The 11,622-nt window shown below is 43.7% G+C and overlaps 1 protein-coding gene across 10 annotated transcripts in view; it reads left to right on the forward strand.

Moving 5' to 3' along the window:
- The window catches only part of PALM2AKAP2 (PALM2 and AKAP2 fusion), a 465,690-nt gene extending 454,753 nt beyond the window's left edge, over positions 1–10,937 (forward strand). For 5 of the 10 annotated variants that reach the window (XM_040481932.1, XM_040481930.1, XM_040481934.1 and 2 more), the window contains 2 exons: positions 1,208–1,246; positions 6,951–7,049. In XM_040481932.1, coding sequence (XP_040337866.1) covers positions 1,208–1,246; positions 6,951–7,049 — 138 coding nt within the window. Of the gene's footprint in view, positions 1–1,207; positions 1,247–6,950 lie in introns of all 10 variants that reach the window. The other 5 variants (XM_040481928.1, XM_040481933.1, XM_040481927.1 and 2 more) reach the window with 4 other exon arrangements.
- The last annotated feature ends 685 nt before the right edge of the window (positions 10,938–11,622 follow it).

Consider the following 11,622-nt stretch of genomic DNA (forward strand, 5'->3'; position numbering starts at 1 on the left):
CTGAGAAGTATTTCAGCCATCCCTGCCTGTCTTGAAATAAGAAAAGACCTCACTTATTCTCCTGGGGTAAGTCAAAGCTGGGGGCTAAGCAGTTACTGCTTTCCGGAGAATTCCTCGCACACGTTTCCCACCGACCCAAGACACCCCATGGCCCACTCTCATTGAGTGGATGAGGGAAGCGCACTCAGGGCCCCACACCCCAGGCTCCACAGGAAGCCCAGCTTACAGTCAACAGTGTTTCGTGCTGCCCAGATTTCTCCTAGCTGCTCACGAAAGAGGAGGTACGAAAAGAGGAGGAAAGCTCCAAGCTCATCAGCCCCCAGTCATCAGCCCAATCAGTACAGACGTGTAATTTTCAAGCAGTTACTGATCACAGACATATGATCCCACCTAGCCATCCTATGGTTGCCAACGCCAAAGCCCAGGAAATGCCTCCAGGGTCCTAGGCTGTGTAAATGTGAGGTCATCACCTCAATTCCAGCAGAGGCTGGCCAAAGCTGGTTCTTCTATGTGATCTCCCATAGCTGGCCCATTTTTTTTCTGAGCTTTTCTTGTGGAGGCTTTTAGTCTCCTACGGGTACTAAAGGGTCACTTCAGTTGCTACATGATCACCCCACTCTCAGGAACTTATCCAGACCCCCAGGATAGTGATGAGGGGGGCTGTGGGCCTTCCCCAGGCAGTGCCGTTCACAACTCAGCTACAGAGATTCTGCCTCTACGAACCTTGGATCCAAATCAACTCCTGCCTGTGGTTAGTGTCTTTTTTTGTGGGGGACAACGGGCTACAGGACCGCTGTGGGGCTCAAAGGAACTACGGGAAGAGAAAAGGCTATTTGGCTACGGATTCCAGCAAATCCAAAACGGACATCAAAGACCTTGTTGGTGGGCCACTGGTTGCATACTGGGGCGGGGAAGCATCTTGTTAATTCAAAGCACAGAAAACAGAAGCGACAAATCTTGAATTAACAAAGTATGGCTTATCTGATATTTTTATTAATGCATAGCAGGGTATCCCCTTGCTCCAAAAGATACAGATTTCTCAATAAACTAATATCAGATGAAGCGAGTGTGGCGTGGGTGTATGATGGCCTCCCGGTGTCACTTCCCCGCTCGTCTGCCCCCAGCGTGGTGCCGATTCCCGGCTGGGGGGTGTTGTGTGAGCGTGTCTCTGCCGTGTACTAACCCTGCTCTTTTCCCTCTCTGCCAGTACACCTCTAAGTTACTGTCTTGCAAGGTGACTTCCGAGGTACTTTTCCACTTGTTTGTCTTGGTGTTCCTGCATGCCTGACCCAAGTGCATGCTCTTGTGGTTGGCCGTTTCCTGACATGTTAAAGGAGAAGGGCAAGAAAGCAGCTCGTCTCCATATTTCTTTCTTCCAGCCTTTGCGGAACTGGGGACTGCCTGGAAATGTTGGGGTGTATGCAACAGTGCTACCCGCTGCTGTGGTTTGCTGTGCTGTGGGGGGGGGGGGGGGCTGGAGAAGACCTCGCCATGCTCACGGATCTGGAGGGTGTTTGCACTCGAGGGCACGGACGTTAGTTTCTCCAGGCACTGATAGCAAATATACTCGGGTCTGGTTAGAAAACAAGGCCGCTCAAGCGGACCAAGCTGTTGATTCTGACCAGTCCTTTGGTTGCCATAGCACAAATCCAGAGAGTTCGGCTCCATAGCCTCAGGACAAGTTACTCCAACACCGAACCATCCCAGTGCCCACTTCCCTCCCTGCCCGGATCTTGAAACCTGTTTTTGTTTGTTTTAGAAGCTCCTGTCAGTATTGAATTTCCCCGAACCTCCTCCTTTCTGTACAGTTCCCTTTGACACAGATTTCACAAATACCTGTGCTGTGAAAAGTCACAGTGTTTCCTTTTCCTCTATTTTTAAATATTTTTCCTTTTTTTATGGGAAAACACTGTGTTTTCCTATTTGTTTTCTTTAGCATTTTACTATTTTTAAAAGAATTATTTTAAATCTACAGCACTGTGGGGAGACTCATTCACTCATTGGCTCGATTAACAATCTAGTGAGGACCTAGCAGGCACCAGGCACTTTTCTAGGTTCCAAAAAGAGAACAGTCAACAAAACCAAGTCCCTGATGTCACAGAGTTGGCATTCAAGTGTTCCATTAAGAACAGATAATAAAATGATAAAGTCCACCTTTCCAGCTTTGACCATTCTTATCATTTCGTAGTATTTGCTTAATATTTTAAAAATAAACTAATATGGCAAATACCATTCAGGCCCTCTTGTTACTTCTCCCAGTCCCCACTTCTCTCTCTCCTGAGGGGTAACTTCTCTTGAGTTGGGGTTCATCATTTCTATGCATGTTTTTACATTTATATTTCATATGTTTCTATACATGAATAACATCCTATGGTTTTGCATGCCTTAAAACTTTCTAAAAATGACATACTGTAGCATCCTCCACTCCTTACTTTATTCTCTCTACATTGGTTTTTTAATAGGTTTATTTATTTATTTTGAGAGAGAGTGAGAGAGAGAGACAGAGCATGAGTGGAGAGGGACAGAGAGAGAGAGAGAGAGAGAGAGAGAGAGAGAGGGAGAATCCCAAGCAGGCTCCATGCTGTCAGCACAGAGCCTGATGCGGGGCTCAGTCTCATGAACTGTGAGAATCATGACCTGAGCCAAAATCAAGAGTCACATGCTTAGCTGACTGAGCGACCCAGGCGCCCCTGTCTACCTTGTTTTTAGATGTGTCCACGTTGTTACTTGGGGCTCTACTTCATTCATTATAACTGCTGTATAGGATCCCTTTGAATGACTGTAGCACTATTTTTTCATCCTCCTATTTCCTATGGAAATGTTGGTTGGTTCTCTCTCTCTCTTGATTGGTTCACTTTTTTTCTTTTTTCTTTTTTTTTTTTTGCCATTACAAACAATGCTTCAGTGAATGTTATTGTACATGTCTCTTTGCATAACCTACAGAAGAGTTTCTATCTATACGTCTAGGAGCGGAAGAACTAGTTATATAAGGACAACACATCCTCACACTCATTACATATTGCAAATTATTCTTCAGAATGGCTGTGCTAACTTATAGCACAGTATATTTTTAAAACCTCCCTATTTTGCAAAATCTTTAGAACCAGAGATGGGAGCTGATGATGATCAGTAATTTTCTTTCATAAGATATAAAATGAATATTGAGAATATCATTCCCTGTACCCTCCTCAGTGACTAATTGTGCTTCTCATCTTGGCAATGGCAGTGGAAGAATTCGGCCCTAGGCCCCTATCCCCTCTGAGTAGCACCATTAAGAATAACAAAAATCCAATCGAATATATTCAAGGAAGGTAAAACTGGTGCCAGTCTATCTTCAGCTGAAGAGAAATTTAGGAAGACAAATGTTCACGTAAATAGGGTGACTGACATTACTTAACCCCTCTGCCTTTTGTTACATCCCCCCAAATACAATTGTCTCTGTTGATGTCTAGGCAAAGTTCAGCAATTTTCTGGAATCCCCGCAAGCACTAGAGAGGGAAAATTCATATTTAGAGGGTTGTTCAAAGACAACTGATTTTTTTCCCTCCCACCAGGTCTAAATCTGAATTTGCAAAATCAATAAAGCCTTAAATCAGGTTTTTCTATTATTATTTTTAAACTTTTTTTTTGTTTTCCCCTCTCCATTCCTACAGAGTATAATTGCTCTTTCTGTTGCTTCTTCCAACAAACTATTTTACTATTTTGAAAAGAATTATTTCAAGTCTACAGAACTGTAGGGAGAGTCACTCACTCATTCACTCAGTTAACAATCTACTGAGGACCTACTACGCGCATAGGCACTGAGCTGCGGGGCAGCGTGTTGGCCTAGGGCATCAGCTCCACACCCAGGATTCTGGGTGCCCATCTGAGCTTCTCCTCCACCTTAACATTGGTCAACTTAATCTCCCTTTGCTTCAGTTTCTTCCTATGTGAAGTGCAATTAACAATAGTAATAATAGTAATAGTGTGAATCCTGTAGGACAGTCAAGATCAAAACAGTAAGTGGTGCACAAGGACATGTGATGTGTTACTAGAGCCCTGAGGCAAGTGCTTTTTTTTTTTTTCTGCCCAGAAAAGAAAGGAATGGGCTTTAGGAAATAAAGTTCATATGCAGTAACTCAAGTGTCAGAGCTCTAGATTTGCTCTAGAGAAACACGCACGCGCGCGCACACACACGCACGCGCGCGCACACACACACGCACACACACTACAGTACTGTACTCTGAATTAATTATGGAACAAATGCTCATTTAGATGAGCTATGGCCTAACCCTAAAGGGCTTGGCCTTTGAACCTTCAAAAGGCCATCGTAGAGTGGCCCCTGAGCCAGTCCTGGATCAGAAACCTTGTGCACCTGAAGACAATTTGATCGCAAGGTTGCTGGCTGTTTTTATCATGATCCGTTTATTTTCCTGTCTTTGCCATTATGAGAGGCTCTAGATGTCCTCAGAAATTCAGTATCGTGTTAAACAGCATACAAATTAGGGGAATGAATTAAGAAAAGAGCCTTCGTTATTGGCGTAAGTGAATTCTTAGGGCTGCAGCAAGCAGATATTCAAATCCAAGCTGAATATTTCCATAATTATAAAGATTTCCCTGCCCATAATGCTTTCTGGTGGCTAAGCTCCATGAGGGCAGAGGCCATTCTATCCTCAACATAAAGCACTGCACCTGACACTTGGTAGGAAGCCAGTAAGTATCTGTAAGATGGATGGAGAGACAGATTGTAACATGGGTTCCTGAAGAACAAAGGAGACTGAATTTATTTAAGATGATTGAGAATTAAAATAGAGCATAAATAACAAGACAAGGGACCATTCTTTTCAGAGCCATGATTGATTTTTAGCTTTTCTGGAAGCTTTTCAGTTTGTATCTACAACCGGCCAAGTGAACAGATGAGCATCTTACACAATGTAGAGTTCCTTACAAAATGATAAAATTTTATAAAATTTAAATTATAAATTATAATTATAAATTATAAAAATTATAAAAATGCCTCATGTTGGAACACCACTTCATAGCTTGCAAAGCCCCTTCACATAATGACAGAACTAATGATTGTTTGAAAACTATGCGCCAGGATCTACGCTAAGTGCTGTGCATACATTGCCCCATTTATTCCTCAGGCCAACTCTGAACTGTAGTTTTTATAATTCCCATTTCACACATCAGAGAACTGAGGCACAAGGTAAGTGACTTTTCTAAGGTCACTAGGGTTTAAATCTAGACTTGCTTGGACTCCAGAGTCAGCACTGCCTCCGGAGAAAGCCTGGGAAAGACGGCAGGTGCTGTTTCTATCTTGCAGATAAAGAGATGCCATGAACGACACCAATGTGTTCCAGACAGGACTGGAAAGAAAGGACTTCCAGTTCCAGTCCAGTGCTGTTTCTCAGTACCATGTTACCACGCACTGACCTTCTAGAAGAATCCTCTATTTACCTACACCAGATTTGGAAGCATTCTTTGCTCCTCCTACTGGTTTCTTATTCTTAGATATGGAATAAGTGACCATGGTATGCTTACACAAGACACTTTGTGACATGGCTTATGTGCTTAACAATGACCATTCACTTAGGAGACATGGCTAGTGCATCCTACATGTTAAGTCCAGCTGTCCCTGCTGGGGGCACTGGGGACAGCTTCCCTGAGGAAAGCACACTGAAGCTCTGGGAAGTGCATCCATTTGTCAGATGTGCAAAGAAGCAGGTTGAGATGGACCCCCAGACCGTTACTCTACCCAGGATTTGCTTGTGCCTCGGTTCCCACCACTGCCTGTCACCTGCATCTCCTTGCTTCTCCAGAGTTGCCAGCAACTCTGTCCCTTGCCAAAATGATTATTCTTAGAATAAGCAAAGCCTTCATTGCATTTTGGATCATCAACCAGTGTTGGCTCTCCTAGACTTTTCTTTAATATCAGAAACTGCATGTCCTAAGCGAATGCCACAGTAATTTAATTGGTTGGCATGCACGGGCTCCCTTGTGGGGCAGTGCCATGGAACTGAGCCATTTCTCATATGTTGGCAACCTGCATGTCATCCATCTTGCTCAGACTAAAGCTGGAGCAGCCTGGCTGAAGTTTTCCCTCAGGAGTCCACAGACTATTCTAGTGAACTGAAGGGAGGGAGGCCTTACCCTGATGGTGGTGAGCCTGTCCGTCCTTGATGTCGTCACCTCGCATTTTATTTGTTAGCATCTGTGGCCCTGACATTGCGTTGGCATGCTCGGATTGCTTTTTATTGGCCTGGGAGACTATTTTTCTTTCCGCTTAGTTTCTCTTGGCAGTTTGGTTATACCAAAGTAGACTTTCATGATATAAATGTGATCATAGCTTATGTGAGTCCACAGAGCTTGAGAGATTGAATCCACACTGGTCCAGTTGTTTGGGATTATTTTCCCGTTTACTTGTTCACAAAGAGACTAAGACGGTCTATAGCTGTGCTGTCCAACATGGTAGTCACAGGGTCCCTGAGGATATTAAAATTAAAATTAATTAAACTTGAATGTTCAGTTTCTCAGCCACACTAGCCTTATTCCTTGTGCCCCACAGCCATGTAGCTTAGTGGCTACCATACTGATAACACAGATAGTAATGTCTGTCAGACAGCACTGATCGGATAACAGGTAGAGATCTGTGTTATCAACACACTTAGTGCAGAGTCAAGTGTAGTTCAAAAAGAGGTGCAGAGCATTTCAGGGTAATTAAATCCTTCTATATTGAAAACTATGGGTCACAGAGCAAATGAAATCTGGCTTGGAAATGAGTGCATATCCAGAACCAACCAGCCTGCTTTACTGACCATGTCTCTCCTATCTCCCAGCAGTATCAGACCGTCTTACGTTCCCTTTATTATATGCTATTGAGAAGGAAGGAGGAAAGACATGGAGAAGTTGATTTGTGTACATAGTGAACATCCACGAACTCTGGTTAATTTTTTTCCCTCTCTCTTCAGGTCCTTGAGGCCACACGGGTTAATCGAAGAAAGAGCGCACTGGCCTTGCGCTGGGAGGCAGGGATCTATGCCAACCAGGAGGAAGAGGACGATGAGTAACAAACTTCCTTCCACCCAGGAAGCTTCTTTGGTGCTTGGGTTACCAAGAAACCAAGCAATCAACACATTGAAGCATTTTAATGGAATATTTATTAAAGTGCAAACAAACTCCACAATCCTTATGTAGACCAGAAGCTGCAATGACCAACGATGAAAAATAAAGTAAAAAGAAGCCTACCCATCAAACTCTATAAACACCCAGGAGTCAAAAGACAAAGGATTTTTTGAGACTCAAAAGAATCACCTGGATTTGGACCAGTCCACAATTGATCCAAAAGGACAAAGCAGTAACAAGCAAATCAACATGGTTGCTCCAGGCGGAATTGAGACCAGCCTCGCTGGGTGATGACAAACATTGGTGACAGGGCCATTTAGAGCTGCAGAGCCCACGCCGGTGCAATCTACAGGGTGTTGGAGACTCCCAGCACCGGTTCCCTACCGTCGCTCACAGCATCAGAGGTGTGGGAATAACTCCGTTTACTCCAGCAGCCGTAAAATGAAATGCAAGTTTCTCTATATCTGCCAGGAGAGGCAATTAGGATTCCATTTCTCTTACATCTAATTGTTTTTAATTGGGAGCAATTAATGATCGCAATATATAAAATCCACCTTCTTAAGACAATGTTTCTTCATGTTGCAAACACAATCTATTCTACATGAGGGGGTTGAGAAAGAGGGAGAAAGCCAAACCAAATGGATGATTTTAGCTTTAGGATCTCGTCTGCTTGTAGTATTGACTAATTTGCCGTTTATGAGAACACATTTTCACAATTATGTTTCTTCATATGAAAACTATATTTAGTGGGCAACAACTATTTTTATGATGGGATGGGGGGAGTATATCCATGTATAAAATCTGTACACATCCAACAGCTTGGCTCAAGATGGTGGGGGTATTTTTAGAGTGGCAATAATTGAAAAAAGGGCAAACTCTGCCTTCGAGAGGCAGATGACAGGAAATAAAAAGGTGTTTATAACTATATTTTATATTATAAAGTGGACCTTAGTAGGAAGAATGACAGATTATTTTGGATCAATCAGAAAGGAATCATTAAAGAAAGGACATGAAGGTAGACAGAGAAACAGGGAGGGAGAACGTGGGAAATTAAGGAAGTAACAGATATTATTTTTGCTGAGCAACCAGCGTTTTTCAGAATGATAAAGAGAAAAATATAGAATAGAAATCTAAGTGCAGGCTTGGAATCAGCTACAAATCCTAAAGATGGTGTGTGTGTGTGCGTGCGTGTGTGTGCGTGTTTGTGTGCATGCGTGTGCGTATGCGTGTGCGCGTGCGTGCCCGTGCGTGCTCATGCACGTCCCTTTGTGTGTTTGGGTAAAGTGTGTGTGCAAGGATTAAAATTCCAGAATGCTCATGGGACAAGGGTGTACAGTTATTTCCTCCAAAGCTGTTTGCCAGCGTCAGGAGTGAGTGAGAATTTCTTTTTTATGAAAAGGGATATAGAGGCACCGACCTGATGCAGTATTTGTAATATTAAATTGACCTAACATGGTATTTGCATGAGTCACAATTGCAAAGTTTTGAGCAGTTTTGTAATTTGACATTTAGAGAAGTTACCGTATTTATTCTCATGCTTTGTATTCATAGCTTAGTATACTGTAAAGGATGCCAGCTCTATCTCACTGTCATTTAAAGCAATATGAAATGGGTATTCAATAATTGGGTGCCCTGAATTTCTGGATGAGAAAAGTTTTTAATTCTGGCCATGAGAAAAAAAACTGACCAGCCTTTCTTTTTTCTATTTGTTTTAAAACTATGGTTTTTAAAAGAGCAATAATGAAGCCAGACCTCACTAAAATTCCTTTTTGTTTTTATACTGTTATGTCATAAGCTCTAATATGTTATTCTGACAAATAACAACTCCACAACAGTGTGTACGTAGATGTTAGGCACATGACCTTTGCTTCTTTTAATAGTGTAGTGTTGACTTTAGGGGGAAAGTTTATTCACAGGCAAGCGGTAGGCATAAAGTAGAAAGGCAACCATCTGATAACTTACAAGGATCCTTTAAAACTGCCAAAGGCACCTGCAATTTGAAGCCAAATCCTAGAGATCGGTGGCTGGCACCATCTTTATGTGGTTTATTCTCCTGAATATCGTGAAGGAATATTCAACAAAATGTGCTAGCCACTGGGGACACAAAACAAGATCCCTGCTGCAAGGAATTCATTTTCAAGTGGGGGAGGCTGGCATGGAGACAGACATTCCCAGGAAAATGAGGTCTGTGTTAGACTAGAAGTCCTGACGGGTGAAATGGGAGCCCCCAGGAAGGCTGCCTTGCCTGAGGATTTTCAGCGTTCCCATGGCAGGCATGTGACTAAAAGATGGGACAAGAGCTTCCTGTGGCTCAGGGGCACAGTGGCAGCTAGGATGGCTGGAGAGCAGATGGTTTTATGAGATGCACAAAAAAAGAAACATGCTTCGTGTTTTCTGGACTAACTCTGAATCTGGTAGAGAACACAGACTTGATATAGACAAACACTGTCTTTCCCAAGAGGAAACAGCCCTCAGGACCCACCTGACATTGTTGTGTTTTGAAGGAAGCCGGGTCCCCACCCATCTTAAACCTACATTTGAGAAGAGAATTTGCAGCTGAATGGGAAGCTTAGGAGGCCACCCAATTCGTGGAATCTTTTGGAGGCAGACGAATTGGCCTTTGACTACAGTTGACTGAACCAGAAGCATTGCCTAGAGTTCTAGCAGGGATCCTTTGGTCCTCGCTCCACGTGTAGATAAGGCAACAAATGCAGAGTTTCCGGGAGCCTCCCACAGTCACAGCGCTGCTTAACTGTGGCCCCTACATCTGCAACATTCGCTTGTTCCCTCTGCTGCCTTCTGAGGAGTGCTGTCGATTTCCTTGGTCCACTCACTTAGAATCCTATTAAAATGTAAATTGCAGTTCCCTTGGAAGAGCCAGGTTTTCTCTGTGCTCTTGAGTTTTTTTACCCGTTCAGAAAACATCGGGCTTTGTACACAGCACCGTGCCAGGCCCTGGGATCCCAAAGGAACCCCTTTAACCTTCTGAACATGCAACAGACCCCTGGAGGAGGGTCATTACTGCCTAATCCATCAAGAGGAAGAGGCCTGTCAAAGAAATTGGCCTCTGATGCTCCTCCCTGCCCCCAAATAGCACGCAAGCTTGTTAATCTCAACTAGAACAAATGTTTAGATTCTGTAGATGTTAAAAGCTTTCCTGAAAGCGTTCCCTTCCACAGTGTTTATAGATGTTCACTTTCCTCGGGAGCTGATTAACTACTGACATGCCTTGGCTCTCTCATCCAGAAATTATGGAAACAGGGTCTGTCAGTGGTAGGAGGCTGGGCTGTAGTCTACTCGGGTGACACAATGCAATTTCCTTGCCTCTTTACACCTCTGCATGCTGCCCACCTTAGACAATGACGTATAAGCAGTATATAGATCAGTGTCCACGTACATACACAACACAACACAACACACACATATAAGGTGTAACAAGAAACACTAAGACAGTGTTGACTCTTGTCTCTGAAGACAAACATTTTTCCAACTCAAGAATGGATGTAATTAAACTATGTATTGAAAAAAAAAAATAGCCTAAGTGTTTAGAGATGGTGAATATATCCAGTTTTAGTGACAGAACCAATTTCCTGAATTTTAAGCATTCAGTGAGTGAACTGCCAGCTTTGATTTTGTGTTGCCCTTTACCCAAATGACTTTTTTTTTTTTTGGAGGAGGGGTGGGGGTGGGAAACAGCAGCAATACTGTGTTTGAAAATTATACTCTGTATCTGGCTCTCCTGTGTATGTTAACCACTTAAATGTTATCCTGCTTCAGTTTTATAGTGATTGTGAGGCATTCGATGCAAGTATACAATTATTTTCTCATTAAAACCCGGTGTGTGCTGTGTTTTTTTTATAAACCATGGCTACTTGTTTGACTGGGGGTGGAGGGAGGTCAGAAGACGGACCCGCCAAACGGTGACACGCAGGCGCCCTTGGCCTTGACTTCTGTGTGTTGGCATCTGCCTCTTGCATACTTGAACCACAAAGGCTATACCAGCTGGTGGGGCAGTGGTCCCCAGCCTGTGACAGGCTGTCCCAATGCCCCTTTTTGCCATGCTGTCTCCAACTGCCCTGGCTAGAGCCTAGAAACCTCTGACGGGACCCCGGAAATGATTCGGGTGCCTCTGGATGAGGTAGGTGTACTCCAAGGTCAGAGATGGCGGGGCAAACAGTAGGACAAATGGTTAAAACTCAAGCTTTGCATGTGGCTCCTGGGTTCTAATTCTTACTATCACATTCTCAGCACCTGTATTCAGCTCCCCTCTGAAGAATGGAGAATTTCAGACTTTAAAGAGCGTATGAAGACCACAGATTAATGAGGAAGCTTCTTCCCCAAATTTCCTCGTGCCCTCCCGTCTACTCCCTCACGGCCACTTCAGGGTCCAGCTGCCCCGTTCACCCTCTGACCCCTCACACTTACCTGTAGCGCAGACCTTCTGTCTCCGGCTCTTTCCCACCACCGCCACTCTCCTTGGGGTCTCTTCCTCCATCTCTCCCATCTATGGGACTCCTT

This window comes from Herpailurus yagouaroundi, unplaced genomic scaffold (assembly GCF_014898765.1).
Source record: "Herpailurus yagouaroundi ecotype Mexico unplaced genomic scaffold, PumYag 160, whole genome shotgun sequence".
Lineage (NCBI taxonomy): Eukaryota > Metazoa > Chordata > Mammalia > Carnivora > Felidae > Herpailurus > Herpailurus yagouaroundi.